The following is a 19,088-nucleotide window of genomic DNA, read 5'->3' on the forward strand; positions in this document are numbered from 1 at the left end:
GAGCATTCCTGAGTTTTCCAGGGAATAAGCCAAGAATGAGGAAGACCTGTTCTGTGTAGGGAATTGAAAAATTTCAAAGAAATGACATTCACTGTGTTTGGTACAAATGAAAATCAACTTTACCATCTTTCGATGCCAGGAAGAAACTAGTCATCACCTGTAATCTCACAGTGCCAAGGTAATCAATGTTTCACTTTCTTTTTGGGGCCTCTCAGTTTCCTCTAGAGTTGGAGAAAAATGTAGATAGTGTCAGGAGCCCTTCCTAAATGAAGGGACGAGGACCCAAGGCAGATAGAGCTCAATTGGCGAGGTCTTCTGAGGGCACTGCGGTCCCCACTCGGGCTGGCTTTCCAAGCAGGGGCAGGACCGTTTTGGGGAGCAGTGGGAAGAGAGTCTTTGGGATCTGCAGACATTGTGTCTTCTGCTCTTGTCCTCTCACCAGCCCTCCTGACCAAGCTGCCGAAATCTCTTCCCCGGCAGAGATTTCCATTCATTCCAACAGTGCGGTCCGTGGCCTCTGCCCCAGTGCAAACTTCTGCCTGGCCTCATCTCTACCTTCCTCTCTGCTTTTTCAGTTTTGTGACTTGAGGATCAAACTTATTTTCCAGAAAATGGTCTTTTATAGTCTTTGAAATTTGTGGTAGAGCAGTAGCTATTGAAAGGTTCAGAGCAGGAAATTAGAAGTGCATTTCCAAAAATGACTGAGAGCTGATGGATGGGAGAGAAACATTGTCAGTGGGGAAAGGTTCTTAACCAGTAAATTTCCTTTTTGGGACGGGTTGATGCTGACCAGGTGTGTGGAGGTGGTGCAGGGGGAGGAGGGCCCACCGTGGTTGGGGGCTCCTATCCTAAGGTTGAGGGAACAAATTTCCTTGGATCATCACCTCCCTTGTTTTTTTCTGCCTTCGTTCTACAGCTCTTATTAATAAATCGGACGTTGAGTCTCCTGGCTGCTGGAGTTGTCTTTGACCACTTGTCCTTATGTTCTGCTTTCCCAGCAATGTTCTCAGCTTCCAACCCCTACATTTGAACGTTTGTCTTTCATATTTTGAAGAGTTCTTGTCCTACAAATTCCATTTATAGTGGTGTCCTCAGCTTGGTTTTCCATACGTCTTTTACATCTCTGAGAATATTAATTCTAATGTTTAGTGCTCCCTCTGATATTTGTTTCTCAGGGTGTTTTTTTTTTAGTGTTTTCATTTTTTTATTTAAACAGTAATTCTCCTTTTTTGTTTAAGATCTTTTCCTTTTTCTCCCAAAGGCCACCAGTACATAGTTGTGTATTTTTAGTTGTGGGCCCTTCTAGTTGTGGCGTGTGGGATGCTGCCTCAGATGGCCTGATGAGCGGTGCCATGTCCGCGACCAGGATCCGAACCAGTGAAACCCCGGCCCGCCGAAGCAGAGCGCTCGAAGTTAACCACTCGGCTAGGGGGCCGGCCCCTACTGTTTTCATTTTAATATTTAAGTTTGGAGCTTTATCTCTATATTTGAGAGGGACCAAAATTGTCTGTGGGACTTGAAAAATGAAGGGTTTCTTTGTGGGACGGTGATTTGAAATTGTCTTTGGGTCTCCCCCTGTCTGAAGGACTCTCGCTGCTGTTGGGTGTGTCTTACTCCTCAGAGCAAAGGAATCATCCAGTGCCCTGCTGGGAGGCACAGGCCTGGCACAGGGACAGGGTGTAGGCACAGGGCACAGGGCATTCTCAGGCTGCCATCAGTCCCTGCCCTCCCTCAGGTGTCTCGTGTGGCAGCCGAGGTGGAGGAGGAGTGGTTGCCTCTTGAACGGGCTGAGGAAGGGGTCCTGGGGGATCCCGAACTTTCTTTTCCCTGCAGCCCCACCTTCTGAGGTTAACTGGGCCTCTTCCTAACCTGCATTTATTTTCCAGTTACATTTGTTTCCTGTTGCCAGTGGACATGCTTGGGCCACAGCTGGGGCTGCAACCCAGACTTCACTGGACTCCAGCTCCTGGAGAATGGCTGATGCTGTCTTGGTCCGTGTTCCCAGCAGCCAGCACAGTGCTGGGCCCCCCTAGCCTCCTGGCAGCAAAAGCGGGCATTGCTCTGCCCGAGTGTCACGCAGCTGCAGCCCTAGAACCTGGAGGAGACGCTGAGGTTGAGCAGCAGGAAGCTGGCTCCCCTGGGACACGTGGGAAATGGGGTGTAACTAGGCTAGATGCCTGAACAGGCAGGTGCTGTTGGCAGAGATTTTCTGGGTTGTCTGGGTTCCATAAGAGGCGGTGTGCAACTAGATGATAGGATTTGGGTAATTCTGAGCAAGCGTGCATAGATGTGTGGGCCAGTCTTGTCCCCTTGAGCTCTTGTTCAAAGGCTATCTGTAGTGTAAGAGCAGTGCAGGTTTCAGGGTGACCCAGCCTTGTTATTAACTCAGCTGTCCCCTAACTTTCCCTGCCACCCTCCTTTCTCCGGCTGGCAGCTCCATGAGGACAGGGCTGTTCTGCCTTTATCCGCCTTTGATTCTCAGTGTTGAGCATGTCCTGAAGCATAGCAGGAACTCCTGTCTGAGTGGACAAGAGTAGCCTTTGCCAGTATCCTGATCTGTCCTAGGATATTCTGTGTTGAGCTGCGAGCACAGTGCAGAGTAAATGCTCAATATTAAGTGTGATTGTCCCCGTTAGCTAACTCCACACAGCTTTCAGGGAGTGGAGTCTGGACTGAAATGCTGTGACACCTCTCTGAGACCTTTCCCTCTACCTGACTTGGCCCCACAGAACTGGCGGGAGGTGCAGATGCGTTGGCTTACGGGCCTCTGTGGGCCTGTTTCACCACTGTGTTCAGAGGCAGACCCCAACCCCTACCAGGTAACCGGCTGGTTTCTTAGAAAGTGGTTTACGTGAGATCTCATGGGCTTTTTAAAGGCAATTTCAGTGTGCAGTTCCTTTTGTTTTAACCTCACGTAGTTAAAGATTTTTTTCTTGTAACAAGAACTTTTAAGATCTACTCTCTTAGCAACTTTCAAATATACAATACAGTATTGTTAACTATAGTCACCAGGCTGTATATTACATTCCCAGGACTTACTTATCTTATAACTCGAAGTTTGTATCTTTTGACCACCTTTAGCCACTTCCCCCACCACCTACCACCTAGTTTTTCTTAATATTGTAAAGATTTTGTTTTTTTAAAATAAGTAATACACAAGGTCTTATTTTCTGCTTATGGCGGAGATGATCTGGAGGTCCTCCCACGTTGAGACGACTGGGAATACTGTCTAAATTTATTTGCATGCATAGAAAAGAAATCTAGCAGCCAGGAGACAGAACTAGAAATGAGAAAATGCAACTAAGGGATGTTCAAGACTTTGGAAGAGAAATTGACAAATTTTTTTTTTTAAGACTTTATCTTTTCCTTTTTCTCCCAAATCCCCCAAGTACATAGTTGCATATTTTAGTTGTGGATCCTTCTAGTTGTGGCATGTGGGACACTGCCTCAGCATGGCCTGACAAGCGGTGCCCTGTCCACGCCCAGGATCCAAACCAGTGAAACCCTGGGCCACCGAAGCAGAGCACGCGAACTTAACCACTCGGCCACAAGGCCGGCCCCTGACAAAACTTTTTAATAAGATTGGCAGGCTGGCCCTGGCAGGTGTGAGCACTTACTCTACAGCTATGATGGTTAAAAGGGGTGGCAAGAGAGAAATACCAAAAAGAAAAGTGAGCCCAGAAACATCCCACGTATACAGGAGAACTTGATAAAAGAGGTGGGGTGGGACATACTTGTTATGATAGGTGTCTGGTTTTCCTTATAGTGAAAAATGAGATCCCTGCCTCGTGCTGTGTACAGATAACTTTAGATGACTAAACATGAATGGCTATTCTCAAAGGGAGAAATGTTTCTTGGGCAGTGGTGTTTTAAAGGTCTGCTTTCTGATAAAAAAAAGTAACATGGGCAAATAATAGTCACTTCCCCCATAAGCTGCCTTAGTATGAGGCCTAATATTTTTACAGTTAGAAAAAAAACTGGAGGAACATGGCTTCATGCATGTGCTAACATTAACAAATGGGGTGTATTGTTACCCGGACTTTTACAATTTTCCATGGCTTCATCTAACAATAGTTACCTCATTCTTTGCCTCTCCTGTAGCATTCCCTAGTATGGCTGCATGTAATTTAGCCTGTCTGTTATTGATGGTCATTTGCAGCTTTGCTGTGACGAGCAGGACAGCAGTGACCATCCTTGCACACAGGTCTTGGTGAGAGCTTTGGGTGGGGTCTGTTCATAGCAGTAGAATCCTGTAACAGGATAGGGACATTTGACATGTTAGATCACCATGTCAGATTGCCAACTTAAACGCTGGAGCGATACCCTCACTGCATCGGTATATGTGGCTGGGTTGAGATTTAAGCATTGGCTGTAGCAACAGGTGCAGCTTCCTTTCAGGGGCAGAGCTGAAGCAATGGCTTTTGAGAATATTGGTCTCTTTTCTTCCCATACCCCCTAGAGAACAGAGGGCTGTTTGGCTCTATTTTTGTCAAGGGTCACGTGGCCACAGGAGTGGGCATCTCAGCTCCCAGAATCCCTTGATCCTTAATGGTACCCCACCCATCATTCTTTGACTTACCCTTGGCTTCCCTCTCCACATTTGCCCATGCTTCCAAGGGTTTCTCAAATTGTAGGGGAAGGGAGTGTGTGCTTGCATTTTGTTTACATAGGGTAAATAGTTGCACTCTAGGCTCCAGTTTAAGTTGCAATAGCTTTTTGTATCTTTCTGTATGTTCCTAGGTTGTTTTTTTTTTTTGTGGTTTATCCAAAAGGTAGTGGTTTATAATTTTATTCCAGTCCATTGATAAACGTCTAGGTGTTAGTGTTTTGCTATTAGGAGCAATGCTGCGGAAACACCCTGAAGCCAACTTTTTGCTCTTACCCCATTTGACCCTTAGTTAGATCAATGCTTTTGGTAATTCTAGCAAATATACCAAGCCTCAGCTTTTACTATACGATGACAGTGGTGCATGTAGCCATGACCTGGAGGCATTGAGCAATTCTCTAAACGCCTTCTGAATCATCGAGGATGGAGGGGTGCTTCCCTACGTGAGACAGAGCTGGGAAGTCCAGCAAGAAGGCACACGAGCATGCACCTGAGAGTCCAGGTCTCAGGGTTTTGTCATCTACTTTGGGCTCCTTAGCACTAAAAGCAGCCAGGTAATTAGATGGGATCACTTCATTTCACAGATGACAAAACTGGGCTTTTGAGAAAAACATTTGAGGGCTTTTTCTTTCCTCTTTCCTGTGAATCTCATCTACTCTGGAATGTAGTGAGGATTCCTTTTCAGGCAAAGGCACGGAACTCAGACCTTGGGATCTGCCACCAGCCAGGTGGTGGCCTGTTCCAGCCCAGCCCCCTTCCTTTGTGACCCCGCCGACTCTGCTGCCTGGGGGCCTCCCCTCCTCTCCACTCACCTGGGTGAGGTGTCCCTCCTCAGACTTAACTCTGTGGCTGTACTTAGCACGTTTTTCAGATGTCTTTAAGATCTGTCTCCTGGATTAGGCCTAAATCTCCATCACTTAGTTGCCGTGTGAGCCTGGGCAAGGGATCTGCTGATCTGTTTCCTCTGAGCTTCTGTTTACTCCTCTGCAAAATGGGGGTTCATAAGAGTTCCTCTTTTTGTGAAGTACATAATATTTGCTCCATTTCAGCTATTCTTTTGCAATGCTGGACGATGGGAACTGCTAAGAAAGACTGGAGCAATTCAAGGGGAGGATTCAGGAGTCTCGATTTCCCTCCCACAGGCTGTGCAGAAGGGAATTTTTTAAATAGGGGAGGTAGGAATATCTTTCAACCACTCCCTTTTTACTTCAACAAATCTCTAAGCTCTGGGGGACTGACAGTGAGGCAGGGATGCCCAAGTGACCCCCCCCCCCCCACTTCCCCATCATGCCCACGTCCCCCCCTTCCTGCATTGTGAGTTTAATTAATGCAATTAACATTTACAAGGTGCTGTGAAATAGCTCTGCTGGTGCCAGGCTGGAGGAAATAAATGACATCACTTCTCAGCTTTATAGCTGAATTGGGGGGGTGTCCCTGGGCCTACTCCCTGAGTCTAATTGGGGGTGCCACCCACCCTTCTGTCTGCCACATTGCATTTGGACACGTCTGACCTGGTTCAGTCGGGACACAAGCACCCTGCACTAATGAGGCAGGGCCTTGCCGGGAGAACCTTGCGGGTGAGCCCACCCCGCACTGCTTCCCACCCCCAAGTCACATGTTGGACCCCGGCCTCTGGGAAAGGGTCAGAGTTCGCCCCACATCACTAGGTTGGACCTCCATCTCCTGTGAAGGTACATACTTATCCGGAGTATCATGTCCCTCAGCCATAATGCTCCCATAGCCCCTGGGATGGATGACGCATTGTTTATAACTTTATAATTCTCATCTGCCTTGTCTCAGGCACAGCAGTTCCAAGCACGTGCCCTGAACTGCCTGGGCATGAGTCTTGACTCTGCCACTTGGTTGGGTGACAATTCGTCTGAGCCTGTTGAGAGCAGGTTGACAACAGGACCTGCCTTGGGATGGGGTGGGGGGGTTAAGAGATGTCCCCACCGTCTTGAGCTTACAGTAGGGGCAGCGGCATGGCAAGGCGCCATTCTAAAACTAGTCTGTCAGTCCCTCTGGAACAATCCCTTAGGAAAGCGCCACCTATTTCGGGGATAATGCAGCCAGTTCATCCTCCAGCACTGGAACCATCACACTAGATAAAACAGTTGACGTGAGTTGGAGGCTGTGTTATCCAGGACCTGCCAATCTTGAATCACGAGAAGCCAAACAGATATGTGGGAAGAGGTGAGGGGGACTTGTATCTACCACAACACACCGGTCCCTGGGGGAAATTCTTCCCAGTGCCGAGAGCATCTAGTTAAATCTGTGTTTCTTATTTAACTTCCTCCAGATTTGATGTGAACACTTCAAGTCACATCGGTCAAGTATGTATTATGGTGCTTAACCTGTCTCTGCCTGGGTTTGCTAGTCTGTAAAACAGGGATAATAGGCTGGCCCTTGGTGCAGCGGTTAAGTTTGCACGTTCCGCTTTGGTGGCCCGGGGTTCTCTGGTTCGCATCCTGGGTGCAGACATGGCACAGCTTGGCACACCATGCTGTGGTAGGCGTCCCACATATAAAATAGAGGAAGATGGGCACGGATATTAGCTCGGGGCCAGTCTTCCTCAGCAAAAAGAGGAGGATTGGCAGATGTGAGCTCAGGGATAGTCATCCTCAAAAAAAAAAAAAAAAGCCAAACAAAACCCAGGGATAATAGTCCATACCATATTTAAGGATTACATGAATTAATACAGGTAAAGCTCAGAAGAGGTCCTGGTATATAGTAGTAAACACTGGAAAAAATGACTATTTTCAGGTGAGAGGATTTGTGTATCTACATGGGGAGGGCCGCATTATTACTCTTTGGAGCAGAGGCCTCAGAAAAGCCTTCCTGGCTTTTCAGCTGTGGTTTTTGCAGTCAGGGTAATAAAGAGGCATGCGGTAGGGAGATGGGGAGTGCATCCAGGAGGCGGGAACAGCACCACATGCCCTGAGGCTAGATTTGTTTGGCCTGTGTGTAGAATGTGGATGGCAGGGGGGACTTGAGCTGGGCATCTTTCAATTGCGAGTGCAGGTTCTGGTTGCTAGTGTGTTGTCACAGTGAGGCAGCAAGGGGAGTTAAGGTCATCGCAGACCCAGGGTGATGAAAACCACAGGAGCAGTTTTTTATGGAATCACATTGAATGATGCAACTAGGAGAAGTATTTTGCCTGCCTGGCTCACCCTGGCGCACCCAGGTAGCTGGTGATGCTTACAGCTGGTAGGTTTCCTTCCCGGAATCTTCCTCCAGGGCCGCTGGATCTCGTTCTAGGGGCAGGAGGTTTTTCCTGAATGGGGATCTGGCTTTGGGAAGGTGTTTTGCTGACATGTCCATCTGGCAGGCTGGCAGACAAGTTGGCACTGCTGACGCCCTGGGGGAAGGCCCAAGGAAGTTAATGATTGTCTGGGCTGCAGGCTCTACCTGGGCCTGTCTAGGAAGGAGGCTCCTAAGTGACCCACTTAGGGGCTGTCTGAGGGAACTCTGAGCCCGGGACCAGAGGGAAGTCACACCTCTTCCTTTTGAGTTGCTGACCTGCTACCAGCTCCTGGCCTGAAGACTTGTCTGCCCCCTCCTCTTCCGCAGAGCTCCCCATGGAGGCTCCTGGTGTCTTGAACCCCGCGGCCCAGCCTCCCACCCCATGCGAGGCCACCCAGGTTACTTAGTTCACTGGTTTGGCCTGAGGCAAAAACCTGGAAATTAATGATTACTTTGAACCGCTCTCTAGTTTTTCTGGGATTCTGGCTGCTTGGCCTCACAGGAACTGGCCATAGGTCAGCAGCCAGCTTGTTCTTTTGGGTCAGGGTTTGGTGGTGAAAGGGGCTGAGAAGCAGATCAGGCTGAGTCAGGCACTCCCCGCTCTCCCTGGGGCTGGTGAGATTCTTTCACATGTGTTGAGACAAAACAGACCAGAAACTGGGAACCTGCAGACCCTGGTCTGCATGGAGTAGTTAGATGCCACGCTGTACTATGGATGAGAGCACACATTTATAACCAGAACAGAGGTTCTTTAAGGTGCCTGTTAATCACCCAGGGATCTTGTGAGAATGTCCATCCTGATTTCATAGGTCTAGGATGGTGACTGAGATTCTCTGCAGTTCTGACCAGTTCCGGGTGATTCCAAGGGTGCTGGTCCCTGGGCCAAAGGGGGAATAGCAGAAGTCTAGTTGCCCAGCCCCATTCTCAGGAGTGGGATGTGGACAGGTACAGAGGATGGATTTGGGATCCCACGTGACATTGCAAATCCGCCCGGGGGCGCTGCAGTCCTCTTCAGACTGAGCCCCTTAGCGCCCCCTGGTGGGTGTGGTGCCACCGTCTGCACTGCAGCACCCAGCCCGCTAGCTTAGGTGCAGCTTCTAGAAGGTACTCTGGGAAGCTGGCGTGGGTCTTCAGGCACCATGTGGTGGGTCCGTGAGTTGGGGCACCAGGGCAGGGAGTGCTCAGTGCCCTCAGACAGCCGTCTGCTCGGGAAGCTTTTTCCAAGCAGGGTTCCAGGACAAGGGTGTGACTCCAAATACCTCTGGAGCTGTTTGGGGGAAACTGAGGAATGGGAGTCTGGGGGCCTTCCCTTGTAGCTAGGCTCTATTTTGGCCTTGACCCCACCTCTTTGATGTGATTTTTGACTTTGGAGACTAACCCAGTCTGTGTCAGTTTTCCTTTTCTATAAAATGGGCCCACCATCCCATTACGAAACAATGAGAAAAAGGTGCAGGTTCTTCTTAGAGCCAACAAATGTTGCAGGCAGTGGGCCAGGTCAAGGTCCCGCAGCCCTTCAACCCATCCCTGACCTGAGCTGCTTTTAGCCCAGTGGCCTAGGGATGATGCAGTGACCAGGAGGGGCAGCAGGGGGGAGACAAAGGCCCAGAGGTGGGGTGAGGCTGGAGCAGATGGGAGCATGCCCCTTGTTAACTGCCCCAGTCCTTCCCCAGGCCGCCTTCATCCCTTCCCTTCTTGGGAACTTGGGACTGTGAGCCCCAGCTGTTGAGGGAGGAGGGGAGTGAATGACAGGCCAGCAGACCAATGGGCCCTGGAGGTTGGGGTGAGGCGGGGCTTGTGCTGCCATGGAGAGGAGAGAAGCTGTTCTGTGGGGGAGGAGGGGGCGGGTGGGAAGAGGACCTGGAGATTGAGGGGAAGGGAGAGAGCAAACAAAGGGGTCAGGAGGGAAAATAATGCACTGGCTTCCTGAGGCCCTGCGGAGGCTGGGCAGGGAGAGAGGGCCAGGGGCAGAGGGGACCAAGGCTGGAGGCAGGCAGGCCGGGGCAGACGGGTCCTAAATGGCATTGTTTGAAGTGGCCGGCTAATTGCACAGAACAGCCTGAGCCTCAGACCCTGGCCCAGCCCCCTCCTCTGTCCTGGGTGCTGGCGGCTGAGCCTTCGGGCCGCCTGGCCACATGGAACCAAGTCCTGAGCCTCCGAGTTTGGTGAGGGGGGCAGGCTATGGGGGGCAGCCTGGGTGGGGTCCTTGGGCAGGAGGATCACCTTGAGAATATGTCATGGGGCCTCTTTTGGCCTGAAGGCATAGAGGCATTGGCGGGAGGTTTGGGGATGTGCTGCCCCCTCGTGCCCTTGTCTCCCTGCTGCCCTGTCCATTCTGGCCCTCCCACAGGAAACAATGAAGGGAGACACCAGACAGCTCAACAGAGAGGAGGACGCCAGCGGGAGGGAAGACTCCATCATCACCAATGGGGGCTGCAGCGACCAGTCTTCTGATTCCAAGGACGCACCCTCGCCCCCCATCCTGGAGGCTATCAGCACCCCGGAGATCAGAGGTGGCCTCAGAGGTGGCCGGGCCTGTGGGGAGGAGGGGTGGGGCAGGCACAGCAGACCACAGCTGGGACGTGTGCCTCCCAGCAGGCCAGCAGACTCAAGTCAGGTTGTGGGGAGAGGGTCTGTCTGACAACCTCCACCACATCCACCGGGGAAGGGAAGAGGATGTAGGCAGAGCCAAGCCCATCTCGCATCCCTGCCCACAGCCCCTGGCCTCCCTACTCTCTCACCTCAGCTGGGGCTCTTGCGGAGGTGACCCCAAGGTGATGATCCTTGTCCTTTTCTAGTCATGATGGGGGTGGTCACAGCATAGGCTTGGGTCTTTGATGGCCCTTCTGCAGTCGCACCCCTTTCCCCTCACAGTTGGGACAGGTGGGGAGGGTCTGAGGCTTGTTCCCTCCCTGGGCTGTTCCCAGTTCAGAGCAGCTGAAATTCCTCCCCACTGAGATTTTTCTGACCTAGCTGGTTTGGAACCACTCATATTGTCCTATCCCGTTGTTGAGAACGCCTAGAGCTGTGCCGTCCAATAGAACTTTCTGTGAGTGAAGCTGTTCTCTTTCTGCATCAATCACGACTACCGCCATCAGCCACATATGAGTGCTTGAAATGGGGCTGATGACAGGTACTGGACTGTCCATTTAAGTGTAGTCAGTGGCCACTGAGTTGGGATGCATAGTTCTGGAAGGAATTCGATGCCTTCCCTCCTGAGTACCTTCAGTACCGTTTTGGGTCCTATGATGTGTCTGGCCCTGTGCCCTGTTGCCTTATGGATATATTGAGGGGACTACAGGACCTGAGGGGCTAGGAATTAACCCCTGAGTATGCCAGTGGGTATAGGGAGACCCGAGGCCACAGCTCTGGGGTGACGCCACATAGGACACCCTATCAGTCAGGGAAGACATGGCTGCTGCCCAGCCTGGCGCTGCCCCTTCCTCAAAACAGACTCCGATTCTTCATCCACAGGCCGAAGATCAAGCTCGCGACTGTCCAGGAGGGAGGTCTCCAGCCTGCTAAGTTACACTCAGGTACAGGCTCTACTCTCCCTTTTTCAGTGTTCATGGGAATTCCCTTTAGCTTTCATTAAATGGCAAACCTGAGGCACACTAGGCTGATACCCAATAAATACTTGTTGGATGACAAATTTGAACACTGCGGGGCACACAGGGGGCATCAGACGACCTCACTTAGGATGGCATCTGCTGTCATCATGTGTGAAGCATTTTTAATCATAAACATTTATTTTACTAAATTATGGTGTTTTTTACTAGATGCTTCTTGCACATTTTTTTTTAAAGATTTTATTTTTCTTTTTTCTCCCCAAAGCCCCCCGGTACATAGTTGTGTACTTTTAGTTGTGGGTCCCTCCAGTTGTGCCATGTGGGATGCCGCCTCAGCATGGCTTGACAAGTGGTGCCATGTCCACACCTAGGATCCGAACTGGCGAAACCCTGGACCGCCGAAGCAGAGCACACGAACTTAACCACTTGGCCACGGGGCTGGCCCCTCTTGCACATTTTTTGAAATTATTTTTTTCTCAATCTGGATGATCAGTTACATTGATATATTTCTATTGTAGCAAACTGTCCTCTTATTCCTAGAATGAGTCCGACTAGGTCATGGTATGTTTTGAATTTGACTGACGTTAGCATCTTTTCATGAATAAAATGGATGTATGATTTTATTTTTTGTAATCTGTGTCTGGTTTTGATATCAGGGTTATGTGGCCTCAAGGAATTTTGTTTTGCACATTGGAAAGAACTTGCCCGACTTATTTTATGGGATTTTTAATAATCACTTTAACACTTGGTGCAATATCAAGGTTCCTACATGATGAATATTCTTTCAAGTTACAGTTTTTCTATAATTTTTTTTATTCCTGAGCTTATTTATACCTTATATCTTGTTATTAATCATACTAGAGTTTTGTCCATTTGGCTACTCTTTTCAAAAGAACAAGTGTCAGCTGATGGAGGCAAAGTCATGCACATTAAGTCTTGGACAAATGAAAACCCAGTGTCATACAGCTTCTCTGGTGGAGAGCAACCAGTGGGCAACCAGGTGATGGGAAAGGAGAGCTGCGTGGAGAGTCAGGGCTGGGTCAGAGGCTCACGACAGCTGTTTGCTTCTTCTGTGCCCGGCCTTGGGCTAAGTGTGCATTATTTGATTCTCACCACAACCCTGCTGTGCTATGAGGGAAGTACTGATGTTCCAATTTTGCAGAGGAGTGGACTCACTCAAGGCCACGCAGTTAGTTGGCAAGTGAAAAGTCAAGTTCTTAACACTCCTGCTAGACCTTGGGCCGCTCACCTCTGCTCTAGTTTTTGCGCTATTTTTGTTGGGTTGTGGTGTGTGGCATGGGCATGAACTTGGAGGTCGTCATGATTTGACGCAGAGTTGTTGGCAGTTATTCCTCGTCATTAAGAAGCGTTGTATCAAGAAGCATCTCCCTGGAGCAGCAGGCCTATGATTTCTCCCAGGCGTTACTGATTGTGAAAATGACCAGGTCTCCTGGCTAGGCGTAACAAATCAGTCTAACTAAGGCATAGACACAGAAGCCTTCACAATGCATATGGCATTTACACCCTTTCTTTGGTTTTCTGATTCCACTGGAGTTTTATCTTTCAATCATGTCTTGAATTCATGATCCCAAGATGAGCCGTTGTAAAATCTTTTTGGAACGAAATGAGGTTGTTGAAAATATTTTTGGAGGCTGGCCCTGTGGCATAGTGGTTAAGTTCAGTGCGCTCTGCTTCGGCGGCCTGGGTTTGTGGGTTTGCTTCCCAGGCATAGGCCTACATCACTTGTCAGCAGCCGTGCTGTGGCAGCATCCCATATATAAAATACAGGAGGACTGGCACAGATGTTGGCTCAGGGCATATCTTCCTCAAAAAAGAAAAGAGGGTAGGGGCCAGCCCGGTGATACAGCAATTAAGTTCGCATGTTCTGCTTCTCAGAGGCCCGGGGTTCGCCGGTTGGGATCCCGGGTGGGGCATGGCACTGCTTGGCAAAAGCCATGCTGTGGTAGGCATCCCACGTATAAAATAGAGGAAGATGGGCAAGGATGTTAGCTTAGGGCCAGTCTTCCTCAGCAAAAAGAGGAGGATTGCAGTAGTTAGCTAAGGGCTAATCTTCCTCAAAAAAAATGTAAAAAAAATTTTTTAGGTCACTTGGACCTATATTATGATTGATTTCAATATGATTGACTCTTCACTTTTAAATTATTTTGGTTATGGGACTCTTAGTTAACATCCTAAAGTTCATAATGTTTCATTTATAAAGGATCTGACGGGTGATGGAGATGGCGAGGGGGAAGACGGAGATGGTTCCGACACACCAGTGATGCCGAAACTCTTCCGTGAAACCAGGACTCGGTCTGAAAGCCCAGCTGTGAGTCCCCGCCACCCAGCCAGGGCCCCTCCAACCACTCAGACCTGCGTAAAAAAACATGTCTTGGATCTCCCTGGGGGAGCTCCGAAGAAAGAGATGAACAAGATGTTATGAAATTGGAAAGTAGCAGCAAGGCTCATGAAGGATCATTGTGAAGGTTTTCTTTCACATGACAGTTCTGGACACTCTTGGAAGTGACCAAAGGTGCTGGGGTTGCAGGTGGATGGCTCAGTTGCCAATTCCCTTTGGGAGCCACCTCTAGGTGGATTATGTGACTTTAAGTTTGACTGGAAATGGGAAGGCAGCTATTGCTCATGGTCACCCAGCCCGTTACAGAGACCAGGTGGATACTGGTAACCAGTGCATCTCACACAGCACATGATGTGTCTTATCCCCTTTTTACAGGTGACAGAAGATTCTGATAACTTACCCAAGCCTAAACATTAACTCTTGTGTGCAGGATTTGAATACAGGTCTACAACACTCAAGTTCATGCCACATTGAGGAAGCCTAAGGGCTTCTCATCCGTCTTGATGATCCAGTGCCTTCCTGAGAATGCAACAGTTTTTCTAATGCTTTCTGGAAAGAAAATGATTGGTTTAGAGTAAACTTGGATTTTATTTTTCAATTCAACTTGCAGGTGGCAGTTTCAACTGTGACAGGCAGAGTGGGATCTACTGTGGATTGTCGGGCACCCTTGCCCCTTATCCCATTAACTGGGGGCTTTCTGGATGGGAAGTTACCAGGCTAGAGCCCCCACCTACCTAACCACCTTGTTCACTTCCGTTGACCTGAGGCTACCTCACAAGGCCAGTCCTCTTGGCCCCCGGCCTGAGACCTGTGCCTTGGGTCACCAAAGGCCTTGTGCTTATCCTTTCTTGCTTCTAGGTCCGAACCCGCAATAACAGCATTGCTTCCAGCCGGGAGAGGCACAGGCCCTCCCCACGTGCCACCCGAGGCCGGCAGGGCCGCAGTCACGTGGACGAGTCCCCCGTGGAGTTCTCAGCTACCAGGGTTGGTTCCCCTGCTGCTCAGACCCCTGCCCCCAGGCTCTTTTCAGAAGCTCTGCCTCTCTCACCCCTCCCCCCGACAGCGAGCAGTGTACAACCTGCTTCTGTTCATCACATGTGTCTCCTTTTCAGGGTCTTGCCTTTCCTTTCTCTCCAGGCTGCTGTGTAAGCTTCTCTTAAGCCTGATGACTTCTCTTCTTGCCTGATCCTGGATGGAACTGTGATGGGAATGCAAGAATTCCCTGTTGACTGGGTTCTCACCCCTCCTCAGAAATAAGCTTGAAGCCACTGACTTCCAGAGTTGTCTTGTCTCTCTAGTACCTTCACTGACTGTCTTGAGGCAACCCCAGGGTTTACAGCAACCCTCCACTCCTGTTGCAGGGTTTGGCACACAGTAGGGTTGGGGACACAGTAAGCACTTGAGGAAACCAGTGGCTCTCTCTGAGCTTGGCTCTTGGAGCCTGTCAGCATCACTCATTATCACGCCATTGTCCTTGATTCTGTCTCTGTTCTGATGGAAGTTGCTTTCTCTTAACCCCTAAGGGATACTTGTTCCTGGAAAACCTTCCTTGGTGGTCTGTGTTCTCCTTAACTTACATCTGTACTCTTTTACTTTGGGGGCAATTGGAGTACCATGGGTCTCTGGTCACCCACCTGGTTTGCTGTAGTCCAACCTATGTGTCCTTCTGTCCACAGTCCCTAAGGCGGCGGACAACTTCATCAGCAGGCACGCCGTGGCCATCCCCTGCCAGCCCCTACCTCACCATTGACCTCACAGATGACGACGTGGTCCCCCAGAGCAGCAGTACTCCCTATGCCCGCCTGTCCCAGGACAGCCAGCAGGAGAGCTTGGAGTCCCCACAGGTGGACGCAGAGGGTAGAGAAGCAGACAGCAGCGAGTATCAGGTACTACCAGGAAGGGCTGAATACTATAGGGAATAGAAAACAGCTACCTGGAGGTAACTATTATTACTATGATTTTTGTCATTATTTTAATATTTGAATTCATTCTCCCAGTACATCTTCCCTATGCAACAGAGTCCTTCCTTTCCCTACTTATCTCCCAGATGTAACTCAAGCACCAGAATTAGTTTACCAACTGATTACTGATTTTTCGAACGTGGCATATTTGTATCTAGAAATATATACACTTAATATATGTAATACATGATTCTGTTCATCATATTGTACATACAATCATAGACTGGCTTTTTTCACTTAATAAGAACTAGATCCATTGTATTGTATAATCCATCTACTCTTTTGTTCATAATTGAGCCGATTGAGCCTGTTTATTTCACTCAAGCATTGTTGCATACGTACATACCTGAATTGTGTAGAAATCCTTTTTTCTATGTATGTTAAAGGTAGATCATGCTATAGATATATTTTAATAACTTGCTTGTTTTCATGGGCATCTCTCATTTTATGGCAAGCTTTTTATATGCAAATTGCCAAAGATTTTCTTTGCATTTTAATGGCTTCGGGGGCCATTTTTAACTCTGATCTTATTTCCTGTGAGTTTTCAGTTGACATCTCTCCTTCCCAGACACTGGGTTAAGTCTAATGTAATAAACCCCATGTTCCTGTCAAACACCCATGCCTGCCCATCCACTATCCCTTATTTTCAAGCCATTCTCACTCATTGTTTTTACCATGACACATTGGAGGTGGTGATAGTCATTTCCTGAGGAGCTCTGCCAGGTGCTTGCCATCAGGTCAGTGGGGTGGGCAGGAGTTTTCCTTGGCCCAGATGCTCTGTCTCAGTGGGATTCCTTCATGTGGTTTTTCTTCCAGGATGGGAAGGAATTTGGAATAGGAGACCTCGTGTGGGGAAAGATCAAGGGCTTCTCCTGGTGGCCTGCCATGGTGGTGTCCTGGAAGGCCACCTCCAAGCGCCAGGCCATGTCCGGAATGCGGTGGGTCCAGTGGTTCGGGGACGGCAAGTTCTCCGAGGTGAGTCCGGGCACAAGGCAGTCTCACGGGCAAGCCGACCACAGTGTGATGTCTTTTAAGATAACAGCCTGGGACTGCTCTTTCCAGATGGATGAGGCTGTGTTGACTCTGGGTGTCTAGGAGGAAGGACGAAACTTCCCTTGTTAACTAACTAACTGGCTTGTGCATGGGGTCTTGTGGGCCCAGAGGCTGAGTCTGCTTTATAAGAGACAAAGAGCTGGAAGGTCCTGTGGAGCCATGGCCACTTCTGCTCTTTTGGTTTTTATGTCTCTGGGGCAGAGTCACCAGGATGGGGTCTTGAGGGTTCAAGAGCAGCCACCTGGGCAGATACCCCCTAAAGTGTTGAATGGAGAAGAAGTCTGGAAGAGACAGGAAGGGTGGGCCTTGCCTCTGAGCCTCATTTAGCCCTGGGGTGGGGTGGGGTGGAGGAAAGTGTCTGACCCAGCCAAGAGATGGGTCAAGGGTCACCTCATGACATTTATGAAAAAGTTCTTAGCAGGGTAATGATTTCAGGGTCTCTTGATCATTGATCATCGATATTAGCCATTTTAAGTTTATGCAGTGTAAGAGCTGTGTGGGGCATGAAGTAGGCTGTTTTGATTTTTATACCCTGTTGAAGGCACATTCTGAGATCTCCAGGTTTTGATTAGAATGATGTAAACAAGACATTTTCTGCGATGGTCTCTTTTTGAAATGTTAGTTCAATCCTCAGCATGTCCAGAGGTTGAGTGAGAAACAGCAGAGCAAGCTGGCCTGGGATGGAGGCAGATGTGTGAATCAAGGACCATCTGGTACATTTGTGGGATTTGGCCTCAAGTCAGGATTCTAATTTTCCATGATTTGGGTTTCCTCTGGGCCATTTCCCATAAACATATTGAAGTTCCCAAAGGGCAAGAGTAAGATGACCTAGAGTCTCCCTGTTCTGTGGAGAGTCTGCATGCAGATGCCCTCATTAGCCAGCAGAGGGAGTAGAAGGATAAATGTCCTGGTCCTGAGCTCTGGCTGAGGCATCTAATTGCAGGCATGCGGGCAATGACTTCTGTGAAATGAAAAAACATGGACTGTTTGTAATTGCTTTGGCCCACTGAAACATAAAATGCACTTTGCAATTCTGGGTCTGATGCTCATACGATGAAGTATGGGGCTGTTAGCATTATGGTATGGGAGTACAAGGTGGCCTGGTGCTTAGGCCGCATGTTGCATTGGAGTAGTTTGGGGAAGAACACCTGCATTTCAGTGCACAACGACATTGAGCCCAGTTTCTTCTCACCAATGGTGATGCCATCCCCTCATGGGAGGTCAGGTGTATAGGTGTAAAATGGAGGTTAGCATGAGTGTAAGCACACTATGCACAATGAAACATCACACATGTCTTTCCATTCTGATCAGCATCCCTGAATGCCCAGTTTCATCTTTCCACTGACAGCCGGGTTAGTTCTTGTATGGCCTGGGGACTTGGGGCATGAGGTTTGTAGAACATGAATCTTTAGCCCCTATTAAAGGCAGATACCAACAAACCACAATAACTGAAAAGTGCTTACTCTGTGCCAATCACTGTTCTCTAAACACGTACATTAGATTAGCTCAGTTAATAAAATGCTAAATAGTAAGCACCCATTTGTCGTGCTCACAAAGGAGGGAAGGACAGGTACAAAACCCCCCAAGGTTGGAGCATCCACGGCAAATGTCAAGAGTGAGCACAAGGGGCCCACACTAGGTAGATGTGGGTCATTTACTCTTAAATATACACAAATACAGGTGCACTAATTGTATCCATTCAGAGTGTTGTGCTTCCTCGCATGGAGTGTCAGGTCCACCATGCATCTACCTTAAGCATACATCAGGAGTCTATGCACTATTTCTATTTTCTGCTTTTTTCCCCCCTTCTTTTGGGTCAGTGAATTTGATCCCTAGGAATGACCCTAGGAGAAACACAGGCGGATATTGATGATGTCTTTCTCTTCTAGGTCTCTGCAGATAAACTGGTGGCCTTGGGGCTGTTCAGTCAGCACTTTAACCTGGCAACCTATAATAAGCTGGTCTCTTACAGGAAGGCCATGTACCATGCTCTGGAGGTAACACAGTGTGGGTGGTGAGGGCCTGGCCCTGAGAGCAGGGTTAAAGCAGGGGATCTGTAGAAAGCCAGCTTAGCCCACAGTGTGGTCAGAATGGCTTAGGGGGACAGAGCCACCCTTCCCAATGCTCCCCCAGCTTCTACCTCTTGCCTGTCAGTAATGCGACTGAATGAGAAAGGAGGACTACTGGAAAGTAGGAGATGGTATTCATACCAGTGAATAAGCTTTTCCAAATCTGTAACGCCTCCTTCCTTGGAGTGGTGTGGTTCAAGGCCAAGACTGGGCAGCAGCTGAGGCCAGCTG

At 49.1% G+C, this 19,088-nt stretch overlaps 1 protein-coding gene across 10 annotated transcripts in view; it reads left to right on the top strand.

The window, feature by feature from the left end:
* The window catches only part of DNMT3B (DNA methyltransferase 3 beta), a 38,712-nt gene that overhangs the window by 3,948 nt on the left and 15,676 nt on the right, over positions 1-19,088 (top strand). For 3 of the 10 annotated variants that reach the window (XR_011431124.1, XM_023626325.2, XM_023626330.2), the window contains exons 2-8: positions 10,197-10,371; positions 11,321-11,382; positions 13,637-13,744; positions 14,633-14,758; positions 15,451-15,660; positions 16,552-16,710; positions 18,678-18,785. Coding sequence is in view for 7 of the 10 variants with exons in the window: in XM_023626325.2 (XP_023482093.1) it covers positions 10,203-10,371; positions 11,321-11,382; positions 13,637-13,744; positions 14,633-14,758; positions 15,451-15,660; positions 16,552-16,710; positions 18,678-18,785 (942 nt within the window). In the remaining 3 variants the exon portion in view is untranslated. Of the gene's footprint in view, positions 1-10,196; positions 10,372-11,320; positions 11,383-13,636; positions 14,150-14,632; positions 14,759-15,450; positions 15,661-16,551; positions 16,711-18,677; positions 18,786-19,088 lie in introns of all 10 variants that reach the window. The other 7 variants (XR_011431125.1, XM_023626331.2, XR_011431126.1 and 4 more) reach the window with 4 other exon arrangements.

This window comes from Equus caballus, chromosome 22 (genome assembly GCF_041296265.1).
Source record: "Equus caballus isolate H_3958 breed thoroughbred chromosome 22, TB-T2T, whole genome shotgun sequence".
In the NCBI taxonomy this organism is placed as follows: Eukaryota; Metazoa; Chordata; class Mammalia; order Perissodactyla; family Equidae; genus Equus; species Equus caballus.